This window comes from Alosa sapidissima, chromosome 23, assembly GCF_018492685.1.
Source record: "Alosa sapidissima isolate fAloSap1 chromosome 23, fAloSap1.pri, whole genome shotgun sequence".
Classification (NCBI taxonomy): Eukaryota; Metazoa; Chordata; class Actinopteri; order Clupeiformes; family Clupeidae; genus Alosa; species Alosa sapidissima.
This window is the reverse complement of record NC_055979.1, coordinates 539,600-561,948: the sequence shown is the minus strand read 5'-3', so window position 1 is coordinate 561,948 and position 22,349 is coordinate 539,600. Positions and strand designations below refer to the sequence as shown.

General features: G+C 40.7%; 1 protein-coding gene across 1 annotated transcript in view; it reads left to right on the top strand.

Moving 5' to 3' along the window:
- Positions 1-21,808, top strand: part of LOC121698229 (adrenodoxin-like) — a 40,644-nt gene extending 18,836 nt beyond the window's left edge. Inside the window, exon 4 of the mRNA XM_042080149.1 lies at positions 21,249-21,808. Within this exon, the coding sequence (XP_041936083.1) occupies positions 21,249-21,354 (106 nt within the window). The 3' untranslated portion in view covers positions 21,355-21,808. The remainder of the gene's footprint in view (positions 1-21,248) is intronic.
- The last annotated feature ends 541 nt before the right edge of the window (positions 21,809-22,349 follow it).

The window sequence follows — 22,349 nt, the reverse complement described above, 5'->3', positions numbered from 1 at the left end:
CTGTGAGACTGTTATCAGCGTCACAGGTTGGCTTCGATGTGAGTGGTTGAAGTAGCACGTCAATAGATGACGGACAAGTGGCTTATTCAATCATATGCAAGCATTTTTTGATTAGGCCCAGCCTTCTGAAACACCATTCCAATGGATCAGTTCCAGATGGATGAGTGGAGCTAGGCGGAACGAAATTCATCTGGCAAGAGTCAGGTTTGAACCAGAATTTTTTCCCAATTGGTTCGTTCCTAACAGAAACAGTATTTTAACGTTTCCGGTTTTCGGTTCAACCTTAAAATTGACGTTCCTGAACTGGTTAGAACAAAAAAATAAAGTTCCCGAACCGGTTAATAACTCAGCTGTGGGACATACAAATACTGTAGGCTGACTAAGTAGGCTGATCATTTGGACATTAAACTTATATTGTTAGTCTACATCATTTTCCTTAAGTCTCTATCTTGTCATCAAACATTAAAAAAGGCATTATGTACAGTGGGCAGTGCTTCGACTTGGCCAGCTTCACTCGCGGTCCGCGCGTGGGATTACGCGGTATCACGCGACTTTAATTTGTATTTTTCCAGTGAGATGCTGCAACAACCCAAACAACCGGTAGATGGCTCAAGTGAGCAGGGTGTCTCGTAAAAAGAAATGGAGCCTGGAAAACCCTACACAGACTTCACTACAGACTTTAGCAGACTGGTTTAGAAATAATGTAATAGCCAGAAATATGCCTACCCTGCCCTAATAAAGAAATATTTGGTTAACTGCGAGTGAATCCCGTTTGCAACCGTAGAGACGCAGGACAAATTAAACATTCTGGTTTTCTCCGAGTGCAACGATGATAGACAGACATCATTTGGACAACATATAGAGTATTAACCTCTGTTAATTAACCTCCAGCCAAATGCCTTCCTGTTACGTCCTGTTATCACGGAGTTACAGGCGATAAACGATTTTTGATGGTCACAAGTTTACTTCATTAGGGACTGTTCGTTATTTATTTAAGGGGCTACCGGAGGAGTTTTGGGAGCATTAGTCCAAAAAGACGTGACCCTCCCTCGCCAGCAATACATTTTTCTATGACCCTCCAAAGTGATTATGAAAAAATCACTGTCAACTTTTTCCGGGTTTATCGCATACTGTATTTTAACGTTTTCACATATTTGGCCATAAGCCGTTTATCATAGGCTATCATGAAACCAAACTACAAAGGCGAACACTTTAACAGGGGGAATTAATTGGCCATGAATCATGCTGAACGCTATTTCGCTACCTTAGAATAATAAGGTTCTATCTGCGTTTTGAGTAGGTAGGCCTACAACCGGGACGATTGAAACGGGGACGAATGAAACATTCCGGTTTTCTCCGAGTGCAACGATGATAGTCACCATTTGGACAAAACATGTAGCATATTAACCTCCGTTGCTCAGCCAAATGCCTTCCTGTTACGTCCTGGTATCATGGAGTTAAGCGATAAGCGAATTTTGATGGTCACAAGTTTAGGCTACTTCATTAGCGGTTTATTTTTTTGGATTATTAAAGAGTGTTTTTCATTTAAAGGTTTGACTTCGTGCTTATTCAGTAGAGCATTTAGTGCTCTCCCCAATCCCAGACGTTCACATTGCATGTTTGTTTGTAATGGATGCAACCGCGAGATAGGCCATGCGTTTGACAATGAGTTGTTAACAGAACCAACATATAGCCCAGCAGCAATCTAGGGACTGATCGTTATTTATTGAAGGGGCCACCGGAGGAATTTTGAGTGCTTCAGTTGGAAGTTGCATGACCCTCTCTTGCCTGCTAGAAATTGTTCAATGACCCTCCGACAGAATTGTTAAAAAAGACATGACCCTCCCCTGCCAATTGTCTTCTACACTTTGTGATATCGTTCTTAAATCAATCTTCAAAGTCAAAGTCAAAGTCAGCTTTATTGTCAATTTCTTCACATGTTCCAGACATACAAAGAGATCGAAATTACGTTTCTCACTATCCCACGGTGAAGACAAGACATATTTTACCAATTTAAGTCCACAGACAAACATAACATTCAAGTAAACAAAAAAGTAAGTAAATAAGAGGGCACATATAATAATGAAAAAAATAAGAGCAGCAAAATTTGGTTGAAATTGTGCATAGACAGTCAATAAAATACTAGTGCAAAGTCAGGCCAATAAAAGGCTTGTGTAGTTCTGTTTGACCTAAGTAAGAAAGAAAGTGACATAGTGGTGCAAGTTATGTAAGAGCAGCAGATGTGTTGTGTTTTCAGGACAACAACAAGTTGTAAAGTGTACAAGTGTGCAAGTGTGCAAGTGGAGTAGTGCACGCGGCCATTGTGGGTCCAATGTCCAGGATGTTATGTAGCTGAGGGTGGAGGGGGGAGAGGAGGGAGAGAGTTCAGCATCCTTACAGCTTGGTGTATGAAGCTGTTGGTGAGTCTGGTAGTGCGGGAGCGCAGGCTTCTGTACCTCTTCCCAGAGGGCAGTAGATCGAACAGATTGTGAGCGGGGTGACTTGCATCACTCACAATTTTGGTCGCCTTGCGGGTGAGGTGGGTGGTGTAAATGTCCTTCAGGGAGGGGAGTGAAGCACCAATAATCCTTCCAGCTGTGTTCACTATGCGCTGCAGGGCTTTCCTGTTGTATTCAGTGCAGCTTCCGCCCCACACAGCGATACAGCTGGAGAGGATGCTCTCAATGGTGCCTCGGTAGAATGTGGTCATGATGGCTGGTGGAGCACTTGCTCGCCTGAGTTTCCGCAGGAAGTACAGGCGGCGCTGAGCTCTCTTCGCCAGTGATGCAGTGTTGGTGGTCCAGGAGAGGTCTTCGCTGATGTGCACCCCCAGGAATTTGGTGCTGCTCGCTCTCTCCACCACAGCACCGTCGATGGTCAGTGGCAGGTGTTGGGTGTGACCTCTCCGGAAGTCAACAACAATCTCTTTGGTCTTGCTGACGTTCAGCAGGAGGTTGTTGTCCCTGCACCACGTGGTCAGATGGTCGACCTCCAACCTGTATTGGGTCTCGTCGCCCTTGGTGATGAGACCCACCAGAGTTGTGTCGTCAGCAAATTTCACTATGTGATTGTTGCTGTAGGTTGCAGTGCAGTCATGCGTCAGCAGGGTGAAGAGCAGCGGACTGAGCACGCAGCCTTGGGGGGCCCCTGTGCTCAGTGTGATGCTGCTTGAGGTATTGTTGCCAACACGTACTACTTGAGGCCTCTGACAGAGGAAGTCCAGTAGCCAGTTGCAGAGGTAGGTGCTGAGTCCCAGTTTGTCAAGTTTGCTGATGAGTTGTTGTGGTATTATGGTGTTGAATGCAGAGCTGAAGTCTATAAACAGCAATCTCACATATGAGTCTCTTTTTTCCAGGTGGGTGAGGGCTGGGTGGAGGGCAGAGCAGATTGCATCCTCTGTAGACCGCTTGGCTCGGTATGCAAACTGGAAGGGGTCCAGGGTGGGGGGGAGAATGGATTTGATATGTGGCATGACAAGCCGCTCAAAGCACTTCATGATTATGGGTGTCAGTGCCACAGGGCGGTAGTCATTGAAGCAGGATGGAGCAGTTTTCTTCGGCACAGGTATGATGGTGGCAGCTTTGAAACATGATGGGACGATGGCTTGCTTCAGGGAAGTGTTAAAGATGTCTGTGAAGACATCCTTAAGCTCCCCTGCGCAGTCCTTCAGCGCACGACCTGGAATGTTGTCTGGACCTGTTGCCTTACGGGTGTTGATAGCAGCAAGTGTCCTCTTCACGCTGTCGGCAGAGAGGCACAGGGGCTGCTCATGTAGAGGGGGATGGGTCTTCTGTGGGCAGGTGCTGTTTTGTGCTTCAAAGCGAGCAAAGAAGCAGTTCAGGTTGTCATCTTTCCCGTGAGCTTGCATGCCACCAGTCCTTCCTTTTCAAATGTGTTGCGCCTGTTTGCACAATTTGACAAATAATCATATGTGATTAATAGTATGACAAATAATCCCTGTGCACGGGGACCGAAACAATGCATGCCAACTTTTTCCGTGTTTATCACGTATTTTAACTTTCCCCGCTGTCTTGCCGTTTTAATGTTTTCCCGTAGAATATCCCATATTTTAATACTCTCATAACAGCCCTGCCATCGGGCCTGTCTCTGTGTTGCCCTGTTGCTACCCCTTGCCCTTCCAACGAAACAGATGTCTTCAAATCATCGTTTTCCTTGCTTGAAGGCGAACTTAGAGTGATGTTAACCTATTTAAGTTTAACGGCGCGATTGTCGTGAGAGCACGATTCATTGGCGCTTGCATGTTCGGCCTTATGTCTACGTGCGCACCTGAGGCTACTCAGCTGCAAGATAAATAATTTCCCCTGTTTGTATGTTCACTGCAAGTTGGCCTACCATAACTTACCAACTCTGCACTGTAGACTGGCTATTTATATTTTTCTGTGAAATAAGCAAATGTATTTGTTCAACTTTATGAAGCAGAATTACGCATAGGGTACTTGGAACATAATACATTTGACAAAGGACAGATGAATGTTGCTAGTGACAAAATATTAACTTTCAGTGTTTTACGATGTCTTTGTCATGGGGAAGTGTTTTTCCCCATGCATTTATTCTAGGTTACTGTCAGTGACTGCCGTGAGAGAAGCGGGTTCTGTGTTTCGTTCATGTCAGTGACTGACGCGAGAGAAGCGGGGTCTGTGTTGTGTTGCGTTGCGTTAATTTATTTTCATTGGGCATACCTTGCCGTGCCGTCCACAGCTCTTCAGTTCTGACAAAGCCAAAATTACTCCTTTTGAAACAATGAGTGCAGGAAGCGCGTTTGTATGGTTATATTGCTTGACGGGGGGGGTCCCAAGCAGCTTTCAGCCATAAGGCAACTTTGAGAACATTTCAATTCACCCGACACTAATATTCAAAATGTTGAAAACTATTTCGGCATAGCCTATAAAGCAGTTTAATTAAATAGAATGTTAGTTGTAAACAAACGAGCTACTTGGTGAGGCTTGGTCTCACAGATGCGCTCGTGCCTTAGATGGCAGGAAAAATCTTCACGATAGGCCTATTAACTAACCACCCGATTCACGTTGGCTGAGGGGAAGGGGGCCATCAGACAATTGTGCCCAGTTAATCCGGCCCTTCCCCCAAAAAATCACACCTTCCCACCTCTGACAGCTTAAAAGAAGTCAAGAGGACTCCTTACTCACAGACCTATTCACAAACCTGCGGTTTTGAAATCCTATGCAGCTACAGGAGCTTCCAATCGCGAGGAAGCAATTTTGCATTGTAGGCATAACTAACATGCAATAACGCCGCCAACAACAACCAAAACTAGGCTAATCATTGTCAACATGTAAATTAAATGTAACATTTGTGAATCAAATTAAAATGTTCTCTTTTGCAAACGTAGGCATAGTAACAGAATAATTTAATAATGTTACAAAGATACTACATCAATCCGTATGTTTCATTGGGCTACTAGGCTATTTGTTTTGCCTTGATTCATTTAGGCTAGGCCTTTTTATTCAGGGGCCGTATTCACAAAGAATTTTAAGGCTAAAAGTAGCTCCTAACTGGCGAATTTAGGAGCAACTCCTAAAAATAATGGGCGTATCACTCCTAACTTTAGGACTCCTAATTTTTTCACAAAAAGTAATTCACGAAGCATTTTAGACCTAAAAGTAGCACCTAAGTCTGGGACAGCTTAAGTCAGAGGACTCCTAACTCACTAAGACCTATTCATAAACAGCTTTTTTGTGGCATTTTACGTTGCGATGTTTTGAAATAGCTTATGCGCAACAGGAGCTTCCAATCGCGAGGGAACAATTTTGCATTCATAAAAGGGATGCAATAACGCCACCAACAACAACCAAAACTACTCATTGTTAACATGTAAATGAAATGTAACGTTTCATTGTGAATCAAATTAAAATGTTCTCCTCTTTGCAAACGTAGCCTAGGGATATGGTGACAGATTAATTAATTTAATAATGTTGCAAAGGTAGGCTACTGCATCAATCCATAGGCCTATGTTTCATTAGGCTACTAAGCTATTTGTTTTGCCTTACTCTTTATTCATTTAGGCTAGGCCTTTGTATTCAGTTATTAATCATCTTCCGTCCTTCACACTACTTGTGTAGCGCACGCATTCTCCGACCTGTCACCTGTCAGTCATCATCGGAAGAGAGGTGTTTGGAATTCCTGCGTTACAATCGTCAGCCAATCAAGGTGGTCACTTCAGTCAAGCTTGTGCATGAGTAATGACGTCATCCATAGCCACGAAGACTCACTCCTAGTTTAGGAGTTGTCTGAAAGGCTTTGTGAATAACTTTTAAGAGAAAACTCCAATCTAAAATCTTTAAATGCGATTTAGGAGTAGCCTACTCCTAGTAGTAAGATAAAAGCCGTTGTGAACAGCCTACGGCCCCAGTTATTCATCATCTTCCGTCCTTGTGTACGCATTCTGAGACCTGTCACTCATCATCGTAAGGGAGGTGTTTGGAATCATGCCCGCATTACAATCATCAGCCAATCAGCCAATCAAGGTGGTCACGCTTGCCCATTTACCCAAATTAATGGTCGAATATTACTGATGATCATTGTTATTTAAGAACATGCAGTGTGCGTGTACCAAAAACATCTTGCTCGTAAAAAAGCATCATAATGCACATTCTGGCGGGTCTGTTATTTACTGTAGGCTGCGCAAACCACATGCCTTTATTTTGGGCAAGCCTGCATTCATTCCTTCATTCAACCTTTATTTATTCTCGGAGGGTCATTGAGGGAAGCCCTCATTTTCAATGAAGCCGAAATTACAGAAGCGAAGCAAAGCGCTCCACAAACAAGACAACATTCGAGGCCTTCTGTTGAAGAATTTTATATAAAGCCTGCGCTGACAGTAATCCTCCTGCCCCTGATAGGCCTACCACAGCTGTGGATAGTGTGGAATGTTCAAGTAATAACACAATCCAATGTGTGTCTCAATTGTCCCCCGCTGACCACCTCACACATTTCTCTAGATTTTGCAACGAACTTACATGACACAATGCCATAAAATATGCCAGTTTTAGGACACAGAATAATGTTTGTAATGATACCAGGTAGGCCAGGTATTGTCGAAGGTGCATGGTGAAGTGAAATTCTTACTTTGGAAAACAAACATTTGCCGATATCATCGCCGATCATCAGAATATTGCAACAGATTCTGTGTTCTGGACTGTAGGTAACTTGTTAAGCCAGTGGTTCTCAAACTTTTATTTCATTCCCCACTTTGATCAAGGGGCATGACTGATGATAGTGATTTATTGCTTTTAACGATCTCTATGCTACTCACAAAAATGTAGGCATGGGGACATGATTAAGTAGGTTATCCAACTGTCGTGTGTTAAATTATTGTGATTACGAGCCAGTGGTTTTCAAACATTATGCGTGACTCGGACATCTAACTAAATGCAACAGGCTCATATCGTCCTCGCATTCGCAAAATGAGGACCAGTGTTTTGTCAAATTGCAAATAGCTATTCGTTTTAACTATTTTTTTTATGATAGTAGCCTACAAAAAGCACTTCTTAATCTTGGAATATGGGGAGGGAAGTGGCGCGTCTGCAGTCAGCCAAATATGAATGTAATTCTGCGGCATAAAGCAGATGTATTTGTTTATTGTACAGAAAAATAAAAATGACGTCAAGCAGTCAATTGACTACATTGCAGTCAAGAAGTAGGGCAAATTAATTTACGAAACCAAAACGTGGGTCATAGTTGTCTAAGCCTCTATTGCGTAGCCTGTTAAAAACGTCGCCAGATAGTATTAAATCGGCAACAACATTGTTTTCTGCAGAAGCCTACCCAAGGCTACAGATTAATTCTGAACAGTTATTTCTCTACTGGCTCAATTATCACACCACTGTTTTGATTTGCGTAGTTGCGTTAACTCCAACACTGACAATAATGTAGACAGCAAATTTCGATTTCGATTTTCGTGTAGTCAAGCCTTAAGCCATACCCAAGTAGCCTAAATCGAGGTAATGTTTAATTATGCATGATTTATTTTGTTATTGAATTCGTAGGCTGGGATTACTCCCGGCAACAATTATGTAAGGGACGGCAGGCAGAGCGATGCACAGTGGCAGAGCGACGCACAGTGGCTGAAAGTGGTACTAAAGCTTCACGCAGCTTCACGCCGCGTAATGCGCGAATGAAGTGGTCATTTGAAAGCGATGCCCACTGTAAGTGGCATAACTGTAATTCTGACATGCCTCATTTGTTTCATCATTATACATGAATTAAGACAAGGACAATTTCTGCCATGTCGTTTATTGGCAAACAACTTAACACATATCCATTGTACATAGCTCAATCTGCAAATAACTGAAATATAAAAACATAGCTGCCATTATGAACATCAAAGACTAGGCCTATGCCTGTACAGCAACAACAATTGGCCATATTCATGTGGGAAAAAAAAAGATTCTGCCTACAGGTACAGCAATGAAAATTTGCGATATTCATGAATGCAAAAAAAAGATTAGGCCTATGCCTGTAGAGCAAAGAAAACTGAGAATAATCATATCATCAGGCAGTGAACCTACTGTTAATAGTATGAACATACTGTAGGCATCATAATAACATCATAGTGAACCTACTGTTAATAGTATGAACTAAGTTGAAAGTAAATTAGGCTGTATTGATTACCATAAGGGCCTACTACAGTATGTTATAAGCACATTATAAGCCAAAGCCATAAGTCCAAAGCGCTAACCAGTAGGCCACGGCTACCCACAAAAGGCCACGGCTGCCCACTAGTAGTGATGCACCGATATTGAAATTCTGGGCCGATTCTGGGCCCTTCCTTCCTCCCTCCCTACAGTCTTAGCCCTTCCTTCTAATTAATTTGTGAAGGAACGATAGGAGGATGGTCTCTCCTCCTCCTATCGTTCCTTCACAAAATTAATTAGAAGGAGGGGCTAAGATTGGAGGGAGGAAGGAAGGGAGAGAGGATAGACAAAAAGACAGATGAGAAAACCCCCAAGTTTGGTTTCTATACAGGAAAGTGTTGCTGAGATGTGAGCCTACTTCCAGTGATTATAGCACCCCCCTTTGTGTGAAAAACAAGGATTAGTCATTATGTTGTAATATCTCATATGTGTCTGTGTGTCTGTTTTGAAGTTTGTGTACCTGCATGCTTCACTTTCTACTCACATAGATTCCTCTTAGTAGTGGGATAGACAAGGATTCTTGTGTGCAAATGTTGGAAATGGTATTACGGAAGAAAGTCTTGCAGATAGTGTCAGCTTGCACCATCGTCATAGTATAACGTTTTGTTACTGATGACAAATAGAGGGAGAGCAGCTTCACAGAAGAGAACTTCTGACGGCAAATTTGAGGAAAAGTTGGTAAACCACCCTTCTTACCTAATTTGAGGGTGCTGATTCTGAATATTGTGTTTACCAAGCTCAATTCTGAGTTCTAAGCCGCATAATCAGCATTTTAACATAAAATAGCGATTCTTTTTGCTTATTTTTCCCTAAATTGGGTTGATTTCAAAAGTAAATCACTAAAACCAAATAAAAGTGTTCTCTAAATACATGTTTAAGCATTAAAGAAGCCATACTATAGTTTATTAACGTATTTAATGGGAACATGATGACAGTTGTAACACATGTACACATGTAATAAACTCGGAAATTCAAATCAAAACACAACCATATTTTTATTGCTAACATAGCGAGTCACTCGTGGTGTTTAATGCATTTCATCACAATAACAAATTGCACAGATAACCTTCAACTCAGAATATATCCTACAGTACATATGAACTTAGATAGCGGGAATAAGCCTAATGCAGAACTGCATCTACCATCAGCAACAACCGGCAAGTAAAAAACATTTTACTTCTAGTAACACTGGATTTGGTATGTGTGCTTGCCTCCATACTAGAGCTTGATAATGTGCTCTTCTAATATGCCATTGAGCAGCATCACTTGTTGGTGGTAGAGCCTCCGATCCTCGACATCTAGAAAACAGAGTGGCTCTGTCATAGTGTTGTCACGATACCAAAATTATGACTTCGATACAATACCTGCCATAAATATCTTGATACTCGATACTGAAACGATATCCAAATCCTAAAATATCTGGAAAAAGAAAGGAAGCAGGCCTCCTCCAAGTGTATTGAGTCATTTGTGTTGAATTTGGTGCACTTTTGGTCAATTCTGAGTTGACCAAAGGAGAGGAGTTCTAAACTTCCTGCATAATTATTATTTTTGTAGTCAGTAAAATAGTAGCTTGTGTGTGATTAAGTCCTTTATTGTTTGTTATAGCTCATTTATATTGTGTGATGTTTTTTGTTAAATTGCCTTTAAATAGCCAAAGTAAGCTAGATCAAGGTCAGTGTTCAAATTACTGCATACCGATCACTTAATGCTATGCAGAAGAGCCTAATCTTTAGGTCATCTGATACCCTAGGATACCCTAGGCCTTCCTGTGTTTATGGGATTTCTTTGACAGTTGCAAAGGGGAAAAAAGTGAAGATAGTCTGTTCTGTGCTCCCACTGTTATTTAATAAGTACGTTTCAACCACTCTTTGGGTCTTAATCAGATAGGCCTACACCATTATTACAGTGGGCATCGCTTTCAAATGACCACTTCATTCGCGCATTACGCGGCGTGAAGCTGCGTGAAGCTTTAGTACCACTTTCAGCCACTGTGCGTCGCTCTACCACTGTACATCGCTCTGCCTGCGGTCCCTTCTGAAAAAGCAGGATCAGGATATAATTGTTACCGAGAGTAATCCCAGCCTACGAATTCAATAACAAAATAAATCATGCATAATTAAACATTACCTCGATTTAGGCTACTTGGGTATGGCTTAAGGCTTGACTACACGGTGACTACACGAAATTTGCTGTCTACATTATTGTCAGTGTTGGGGTTAACGCAACTACGCAAATCAAAACAGTGGTGTGATAATTGAGCCAGTAGAGAAATAACTGTTCAGAATTAATCTGTAGCCTTGGGTAGGCTTCTGCAGAAAACAATGTTGTTGCCGATTTAATACTATCTGGCGACGTTTTTAACAGGCGCCGCAATAGAGGCTTAGACAACTATGACCCACGTTTTGGTTTCGTAAATTAATTTGCCCTACTTCTTGACTGCAATGTAATCAATTGACTGCTTGACATGTCATTTTTATTTTTCTGTACAATAAACAAATACATCTGCTTTATGCCGCAGAATTACATTCATATTTGGAACTTACATAGTCCAATGCATCGTTCCACTACGTTAGTGTTTCCCAAAACCATAGTAGCAACGAACGTTCGCAACCACTATCGTAAAGTTGTGTAGTTACAACTACACCTCTCAACCTGTGGTAGAATGCTAGAAGCATAGTTCCAGGGATCTTCATGTCAAAGACGTCACTGACGCCAGTTATTTGTTTGCAAATTAATAATTATAAATATATTTAGGTTTCTAATTGATATTTACACTTCTAACCACCATACATCCATATTTTAAAATGCCCAAGGCAGAAAATACATAAATTAAAAGTCAATTTGCAGCCATGTGCACGTAAGTAAAAGTCACACACTTGCAGATAATAATAAGGTGGTGCGCTATTTTTGACGAGTCAGCTGAGAATATGTAGCCTTTGATTTTCATGGAGGGGGGGGGGGGGGGGGGGGGAGTCCTTGTTAGTTTACGCAAACCAAGCCAAGAAGGCTGATTCTGATTTTGATAATATGATCTGCACAAAAGATAAACTTAGGTAAACAACGATGTCAATATTGTTGTCAACGTCTTAACCCAGATTCGAACTCTTGGACAGGGGACTGGTAACTGCTGTGCAACGGCGGCTGTCATCTGCCGGCCTTAACGCACTGCGCCACTGCAATGTAGTCAATTGACTGCTTGACAGGTTATTTTTATTTTTCTGTACAATACACAAATACATCTGCTTTATGCCGCAGAATTATGCACTTGGATAGCCTATAGAACGGGCACATTTTGGAGAGAACGCACGCAAGAATCTGTAGGCTATTTGTGGCTGGTTACCAGCAAACAATGTTTAATGCATTAACTCAAGACGTCAAACATTTTCTAAACAATACAAAGGATTGTTGCAGAAAGGATGCAGCAGGCAGCAAATGTAGAAGAGTCATTTCCAGTGGAAGAACAAAAGGCTGAATGAAGCCCAAATTTATGAAGGCATATCTGGCAAGTTGTTATTTTTTGAAGACGTAAATGGTTGGGCTATAGGCCTAGTTTGCAAGAAGGAGACATAAAGCGTGAGCATGCCACACTATCCACAGCTGTGGTAGCGGGGGTAGGAGGATTACTGTTAGCGCAGGATTTAAATAAAATTCTTCAACAGAAGGCCTACCTCGAATGCAGGCTTGTGGTTTGCGCAACCTACAGTAAGTATGTCTAGTGAGTTAGGAGTCCTCTAGACTTCTTTTCAGCTATCTCAGAGGTGGAAAGTTGCGTTCGTTGGGGGCAGGGCCGGGTTAACAATTCATAGACCCTTGGGAACAAATGTCTGATGGGCCCCCCTGCCCCCCAGCCAACGTGAATCGGGCGGTCAGTTAATAGGCCTATCGTGAAGATTTGTATTGCCATTTAAGGCACGAGCGCATCTGTGCGCATCTGTGTTTACAACTAACATTACATTTAATTAAACTGCTTATAGGCTATGCCGAAATAGTTTCAACATTTTGAATATCAGTGTCAGGTGAATTAGGAAATGCCTTATGGCTGAAAGCTGCTTGGGATCCCCCCTGTCAAGCAATAACCATACAAAAAGTTAAAAACAGATGACATGATGCGCATCACTGACATAATGCGCAAATAATATAGCCTAGATATTCCAATATATTCGAATACATGTGTTTATTTTAGAGGGGATATTTTTGAGCAATTTTGACAGCCCTAGTCCACTGTAGGCTACGCCAATCGTCTATTAACACCTTACACTAACCCCGGTGAGTAAACTGGATTCGATCCCGCAAAAGCAACACACGCGTGACTCTCTCCATCCTGATTCCCTACTCTTTGAGCCAACTAATATGTTACGCGAATCAATTAACTATTGTAGGCTACCATTAATTAATAATGTAGGCAACACCCAGGTAACATGTTGTCCAGACTATCTGAAACAAGGGGTTGCCTCTCATCTACAACAACTGGTTACGTTGGGCTGCTACAGTCGTCAGTGCACTGTGCACAGTAGGCCTATGCTACTCTTTGTGGTTGATCAACTAAAAATAAAAGATGTATTTGGTGATGACGTTATTGTAGGCCTAGTAGACCTAAATTCTGAGAAATTAAATGGTACGAGAAACGATCTACATAGCGCACCAGACCGCGATGTCTTCAAGGGTTGAATGAAGGGAGTTTGCAAAAATTAGTGTATTTTTCAAGTCAATAAACATTCTTAATTTTCGAATGTCTTTGTCAGGGAACATCTGACTTTTAAAAACCATAGGCCTGGTAGTCGCTCAGACAAGGAGTTATAAGATAAAGGCAATACCATTTGTGTCACCTAATGCAGTTCAGTGAATTAGCAAGATACCATCAGAAGGCAACAATCATAAAGCACAGTGCGCGCGCGCTCTCTCCCCTGCGCATAAAGCTGTCTGTTATAGACGTTCTATGAGGTACCAGTGTTTAGCTGTGTCACAAAACAATAAGCTTTGTCAGACTACTTTTAAAATGATATTCAGGGCTATATACATTTTAAACATTCGGGGCTGAAGACCCGACAAAGCCTTGCGTTAATTCTTCAGGTGGGAAGTGTCAGGAATTTTCATACGAAAGACGCTCTCATTGGTGGTTAGTATATGAAGTAGGGAATTGACAGCAACATATCCAATCACATTATGAGAGATGCTGAATTTAACATAAACTGCGATGTTTGATTTTAAATGAATGTAAATTTAGCCGGGACTGTAAGCTGTCACACGTGGGTGCTCGATGTTTTCAGTGGGTGCCCGAGAGACGGAGCATCCACGGTATCGGCGCCTATGACAAGCGTATCTCGCGGTTGCATCCATTACAAACAAACATGCAATGTGAACGTCTGGGATTGGGAAGAGCACTAAATGCTCTACTGAATAAGCACGAAGTCAAACCTTTAAATGAAAAACACTCTTTAATAATCAAAAAAAATAAACCGCTAATGAAGTAAACTTGTGACCATCAAAAATCGTTTATCGCCTGTAACTCCGTGATGACAGGACGTAACAGGAAGGCATTTGGCTGAGCAACGGAGGTTAATATGCTCTATATTTTGTCCAAATGATGTCTGTCTATCATCGTTGCACTCGGAGAAAACCAGAATGTTTATGGCTGCAAACGGGATTCACTCGCAGTTAACCAAATATTTCTTTATTAGGGCAGGGCAGGCATATTTCTGGCTATTAAATTATTTCTAAACCAGTCTGCTAAAGTTTGTAGTGAAGTCTGTGTAGGGTTTTCCAGGCTCCATTTCTTTTTACGAGACGCCCTGCTCACTTGAGCCATCTACCGGTTGTTTGGGTTGTTGCAGCTTCACACTGGGAAAATACAAATTAAAGTCGCATGATACCGCGTGATCCCACGCGCGGACCGCGAGTGAAGCTGGCCAACTCGAAGCACTGCCCACTGTACATTACATTACATTACATTACATTTGGCTGACGCATTTTTAACCAAAGCGACTAACAACATGGTAACAGTTAAGTTTTAAAGCAATTCTCTCAACAATTTTAGGACAATTTAAAAACGGTAGAGTACAGTAAGAATAAGTGCATCAGTGAGTGCTGTTTTTAAACAGTTGAGTGTCAGTTCAAGATGGCTGGTAAGTGCTAGCATCAGCAAGACTTGTTGTAAGTGGTGCTATGAAAGGAGATGTTCTCTAAAGAGCTGGGTCTTGAGGAGTAGGAACTGGCAGTGTGTTCCACCAACGAGGAACAACAGATGAGAAAAGTTTGGATTGGCCTGAGTGTATCTGTTGCAATATATGTGTGCATTCCTACATTAGGTCTATTTCTTTGATAGTCAACATCATTTGCTACCACATAACAAATACACTCTAAACCCGAACTAGTTGTCATTACTAGAAAATTGTGTGGAAACCGATTGCCTTAAACCATTCTAGTTTTTACAAAACATAAAACTAAACATGTTTAGTTGTGTCAACTAACAACCTTATGTTGATGCTGTAGACAAATTAAGCTTACATTAGTAGTCTTTACTAAAAATCTTTAGTTCACTTAACTTATTGTTTCAGAAGTTGCAGTTGTATAAAATAACTAGGTTAAAATGCATGTTAACAAATTCATTAAAATATGAACTTCTGTAGATAGGCCTATTGTTGTTTTATTTTAAGATTAGGGTACTGTATTAATTTAATTGTTTTATTAAAAATTGAAAAGAAATTCATCACAATGTATAGGAATGCCTTTTATTATTGATAAAACATGAACAAACAATATTTAAACTCATAAATATTCCACATCCACTGTAGATGAAGAACCTATAAAAAAAAAAGACGAAGAACCTATAAAAAAAGAACATAAGAAAACAATTTTTTAGTCCATGTTCATTTACACAGTTGAAATAAAAGTTTGTTATATCACCTATGAATGCAACAAATAAGTGAATGGACATCGGCTAACATTAGCCAAAAGCTAACCAACATGTGCTGCTATGGTTAGCTAAAACTGTCTACAGACAAACACCTATTTCAATGATAAAGTCTGAATTAAACTTAGTAGCACCAAGACAAGTATATTTACCCGAAAACATATGTGATATTGTTATAATCTGGCATACACACCCATTGGAAGGTAGCTACCATGAGCTAACTGTCCGAAAGACTACTAGCATGCTAACAACGGAGCTAATGTTACCTTACTTTTCTCAGGTTAATGTAAGTTAATCACGTAAACAAACATTTAGCTAACTATTGGTCAAACTGAACATAATTTTCGGTTATTTCATCAGAATTTAAATTTTTCAACAAGTTCATCAGAAAGTTCACCCACCATTTGATGTAGTAGCCTATTTGTCACAGCAGCACGAGGCATGGAGTCATTCATCTGGACTGAGAAGCAGGAGGAACGGTTGATGGGCAGAATTTTTTTAGACCCCTCCTCTGCCTTGCAAAAACATAACATTTATCGTCGTCTCTGCTTAACATGATCAGTGCACTGTATATTTCACTTAAATAGTACAATCAACTCATTTCTTTTAGTTATGACATAGAGTTTTCACAAAACACACAAACATTAGCAGTGACCACCTAACATATTTATTACAACTAAATCTGGGTTTAGAGTGTACCAATTAACAATACAAATGTTTCTTACAAACTTTCCTGCATACTTCTTAAATGTGCTGCAGTCAGATGGGTATCCTAAAGACCAAGGCCATAGTCATGATGTCAACATTGGGGGGGACCCAATCTGTGGTGGGGTCTGAGGGCCATGCAAAAAATATTATTAAAAATCACAAACAAGTTGTTACAACGTTTTTTCCAACTTGTGTGCCGTCGCCAGATTTGATTCCTACGTTTTGCCTGCATGGATGCACGATCGAGTGCGCATCTAAATAATATGCAAGATGCAACAACCATTTCTAAGAGGCCTATAAACAGGGTAATTCCTGGCATTAGTACTAGCATATGAATGCATTATTTATGTTGTAGAACATGTGAAAGAAATGAATGACACAGGCTTGCACAAATTCATAATTTAAAATAAAACTTTTCACTTTCGCTATCATTGCGAGAATAGGTTACAATATGGAAAATGTTTCAAAGTTCCCTTTGAGTCTGATCGGCTCCAAAAATGTATGGGATTTCCTTAGCCTGTGCTACACCTTTCCAACAAGTTTTGTGAGAATTGTGAGCTTTTGCGATATTGTTGCCAGCCCTACCTCACCGCAGTAGGGTCAGAGAGGGTTAAAGCGGAGCTACAGTACCGTATTTTCCGGACTATAAGTCACACTTTTTTTTCATAGTTTGGCTGGTCCTGCGACTTATAGTCAGGTGCGACTTATATATGAAAAAAATTATATAATTGAACATGTTTTTAAATGTTAATTTATATGAACTGACATGAACCCTATATGAAACATTAGCGTCTACAGCCTCGAGAGAGCGCTCTCAAATGCACAAGTCCTGTGCACTTTCAGTCAGAGATTAGTGCTTGCTATGCCTGAAACACACGTGCATACTTAAATGCTCAAATTATGGCCGGGATTCTATTCATAGCCGGGCCTCAGATTCTGACAAATAAAAGCCAGTATAATTTTGCTTCAATTTAACTCATAAAAGAGCTCTTCTTAATAATGTATGTTGTTGGTTGGTTTAATATTGTTGCCAATGAAAAGTCATCATCCTACACCATGAGTATCCAACACGTTGCTCTCAAGCTACCAGTCACGCACGCAGCCCCTTTCTGAGCTAGAGGCTGAAGCAATAACCTAAACACAATTGTTGCTGCCACCTATCAGCCTACGAATTTTATATAAAAAAAAGTAAATCATGCATCATTTATAAAATAATTAAATTTAGTCTATCTTAGACCTCTTTGGCTATATGGAATAAGGTTTCCCTTGCAGCACAGCACACGTTCCATGAATGAATGAAAGCGGATGCCTTATCTCGCAATAAGCGGATGGAAATCCTGACACTCTTTCATACATGAAACTTAATGAACCATTGCCATTGATAGCCTACCGGTATGCCGCTCCTATAACGAAAAGTATAGGCATATGTCTCACAGTAAAACGCAAGAAATAAAGGCCTATAGCTGACTCGAATAGCCTACAAGCCATGGTCCAAATAAAGGTGCTGTGCTTTGCCCAGACATAATTTGAGGATTTACGATAGTCTGTCCCCTAAACATTCCTCACCCGTTATAGACATGCATGAAAACATTTGAAAACAAAACTCACTGCCATGTAATATTTGATCGCTGTTTTGCTACTAATTATCCTTCACGTGAATATGCACAGAAAGTGAAAGTAGGCCTACTATGCTCTCCGTGTCTGTAGCTGTCTGTTCACGTCCGCAATCGATTATGACGTTCCTCAAATGGAGAACACATCCATGTTCTCTCGCGTTATATTATATGCTGTCATGCATCTGTGTGTGCAAAATTCCTGACGGTTCCTGATCGCTAAACGTTTGTTTTCCTTTCCTGTCGATAGCGGTTGGTGTAGAAGCGGCTAGGCTATAATTTGACTTTAGCGGTGACAAATCCTGCTGAGAGAGAGAGAGAGAGAGAGAGAGAGGCACCTCCAAAGTGGTCCTGCGCGCGCGCGTGTGTGTGTGTCTCTGTATGGGGTTCAATTGAAGTCAGAGTTGGTCCGTCCAGTCAATAGTCAATTTCTCGTGGCTAGAGTTGCGGGACTTTTATTAGTATGCTCAATACTTAGTAATACTTTGTGCGCAATACCCTGCAATCCCTCGCTGAAATTTAGGCCCTGGTTTTAAATGCGCATCTTTTTTTCTCACGGTCCCTCGGAGGTGGCCAGCGAGTATTTGTTCTGTTGTCAGCTTGTGCCAAAATATCGTCCAACATGCTTGATTGCATTGCATTCTCCACATTTTTAGCTAAATTTTCATGTACCACATCAGCATTTTTGTTCAGTGAATCTTTTGTAAATTGCTTTACAATAGCGTCGGGGCCTTGTCAGCAGCCTTCGGCTTGCCTCTTGCCACTATTCACTCCTTCATCTTCAACATTCCCTGTAGAATTCTCAATATTTTGGCCTCAATGTGTCCAGTTACATAGTCTGTCTGTTCTTAGTCTTGGATTTTGTGAAATAAATGTGTAAATATTACCTGCTTGCTGCAGCTTCGGTCTGCACGTCCTTTTAAAACGCATTTTTTTCTCTCTCAAGCATTTATTCTGCTGCCGGCTTGTATCTCCACATCGTCCAAAATGCTTGATTGCATTGCATTCTCCACATTTTTAGCTAAATTTTCATGTGCCACATCAGCATTTTTGTTCAGTGAATCTTTTGTAAATTGCTTTACAATTGCCATCGGGCCTATAGGCCTATTGCCTGGCTTGCCTCAGCTTCGGTCACGTCCTTTTAAAACAGTCTTTTTCTCTATTATGAGTATTTAATCTGCTGCCAGCTTGTGACTCCATATCGCCCAAAATGCTTGACTGCATTGCATTCTCCACATGTTTAGCTAAATTTACATGCATCATATCAGCATTTTTGTTCAGTGAATCTTTTGTAAATTGCTTTACAATTACCGTCGGGCCTATAGGCCTATGCTTGCTTCAGTCACGTCTAAAACTGCATATTTTTCTCTCTCATGAGCATTTAATCTGCTGCCAGCTTGTGACTCCACATTGCCCAAAATGCTTGATTGCATGTATTCTATGCATTTTAAATACATTTTGGTGTACCACATTGCATTTTCTTTCAGTGAATTTTTTGCTTTGCGATTACCTTGCCCTCCTCTTGGCTGCCTTCACTCCTTCGTCTTCATTAACATTAATCTTTTTGGCCTCAATAATCCAGTTACATAGTCTCTGTTTTTGGTTTTGGATTTTGTGTAATACTTTTCTAAATAAATGGGACTTATAGTCCGGTGCAACTTATATATGTTTTTTTCCTGTTCATGACGCATTTTTTGACTGATGCGACTTATACTCAGGAGCGACTTATAGTCCGGAAAATACGGTAATCAAGGATCTTTGGTAGGGTGCAGCAAATGGAAGCTTTTGATAGCGCACGCCACTAACGAAAAACTAGGGTGACCAGATGTGCTCTTTTTCCAGGACATGTCCTCTTTGAGACCTTACAAATCGTCCAGAATTTTGTTATTCTAGAGCCTCAAACGTGTTTACAGCGAAATTGCATTGCGTTTTTCTCTGTCGTTAACAAATAAGTTCAAAATAGCCTTTTGAGGCAGTGTTTTCTCGTATGTCCTCTTTTTCACAAACTAAAAAGAGGACACAATCAGGTCACCCTAGAAAAACAGAAAACCACCAGGTCAAACCACTCAGGGGTGTAGGCTACTCTGGAACCATCACTAGGTCACTAATTTGTGTGTTATTTATGTTTGATTACATTTCAGATGGTGGTGGTTGTTGGTTTCCTGTGGGGACATTTTGCTCATATTTGAATATTGGGGGAGACACGTCCCCCTCAATGTCTAGGTGACTACGGCCCTGCTAAAGACATAACTAGATCTTGAGCATCTATTACCAGTGTTGAATGAGCAGTTTTTGCAGTGATCACTACTGGACATTCCACATTGCTAGACAGCACTTGAGTGAGGATAGACTTATTTCCACTTCACAAATAGCCATCGCTATCTGCAATAGCTACAGTACAGGCACATTAATCAGTTCATAGCTGAGGATTTGTCCTAGGTCCACTTCCCTTTCAGAATCATATGCAGTAATGATGCACTGGAGAATGTTTCTTTTTGTTGCACTATAAAGGATATCTTGTCTAATTTTTTTGCAAATAATGCAATCTCCATAGCACTCTTCAGCAACCCTCAAATATGCACACTCTTCCATTTTTTTGCATGGCTGGAATTTGAATGATAGGAAAGAGCACCAGTGAGATGTTTTAACTAGGCAAGCACAGTCGCCTTTACAGTAAAATAAAATACAGTGCAAATCCTCTGTAAAGACTGACAACTCTTCATAATAGTTAGTGAAAAAGTACTTTTCTACAGAAAAATGAGCAGTCACCTACTATTCTATCAATTTATTATCAAGGAATCTATTTTGCTTCTAAACGTCATACTGAATTTTAGCTATTATGTCAATTTATATTTTAGCTTATTTTCATTTGCTACTTGAGTCATTGGGGTAATTCCTGTCCTGTCCTACGACATATCTGATACATAGAGTATATTAATGCTTTATTTTTTGTAATTCCTATGATCTCTGATGGCAAGACCAAAAAGTATGTGAATTATGCTAATTAGCAAGCTTAAAACTCAAAATTGAGCTTGGTAAACAAAATATTTGAATTCAGCACCCTCAAATTGTGTGAAATAGCCCCTTTACCGACTTTTCCTCAAATTTGCCAACAGGACTTTTTCTGAACGTTTGTTAGCTATCTACTCTCCCTCTAAAAAGCACAAAGCTGAATTGTGGTATTTTTAATAACCTGTTGAGTTTTATCAGTGTGTAAAATTCAGGTTTAAAATACATAATCATGCTTAGTCTGCATATATTTTTGACTGCAACTAGGCAGGTAATTAATTGGTTCGCTGCTATGTGTCTCAGTCCTCTCCCATCTAACCTCTCTTTCCCCTGCAGGTCCCGTCTGGGTTGTCAGATCTGCCTGACAAAGGCGCTAGATGGCATGACTGCACGGGTGCCGGAGAGTGTGGCTGACATCAGACAGTCTGACGGCTCTGCCTAGAGTCTTGCTCCCCCTGTCGATCATCCTGTGGAACTGCTATCATCTATTAGCAAACAATGTCATGAACAGAACTAATGGAAAGGCATAACACCAGAATTGGTGCGTGTGTGTGTGTTGCCATGCCACCCTGACTTCTGTCCAGTGAGTTGAGGCATAAACAGCATCATGTGGGTTTACTCAAGCTGAAATTTGAATCAAAATAGATGTTGTTCCTGAAATGCAAAGAGTAAATTCACCTTAAGGGAAGTGAATGTTTCAAACTTGAACTAACCAACTTTTAAATTAAAAATGTATCCATCAAGTGATTCACTGTACTGCAGTAGGCTGTTATCTGATATTGACTAATGTATATCCTTCCAATTAAAATAGAATATCAATTTCTATCATATAGTATATTAGTATATCACAAAATACTATTCAACTTTATTGAAATAAATAGATGCATTTGTAATTACTCTTGCCTCTTTTTTTAAAAATATAATGTATTCCCCTAGAGGACAGAGCAGAGAATGCAGTGCCCTAGTATAACATTATTCCTTAAACAGGAAGTAATGTGGGTGTTCTGGGAAAATGTCAGCTGCCTGGGAAGACCAAACAGATGACTTCTGGAGATGGAAGTTCGTAGAGATCAGTGCCTTCTTCACAGCGGACTTTAACCAACAAAGTGCTGTTGCAGCATAAAATCACCTGAACAGCTACACTTTTTTTTCATGTGCTACACACTTTCATTTCACCAAGCAAAAATGTACCTATTGCGTTGCTTTTAATTACCTGCAGAGCCATACCATACTGTGTGTGTCTGGGTAGTTGGTAAAAACAATGACTCGGTTCACAGATAAAGCATCTCTCTAACACATAAATTCTAAATGCAATTTTTGGTCATCACTGACTGATAATGGAACTGTGAACCCTTGATTCCCAACATTTGAGCACTGCAGCATTTCATTGTGTGTTGCACTCATCTGTGTCATGCAGACATCAAATAGCATTTCCTA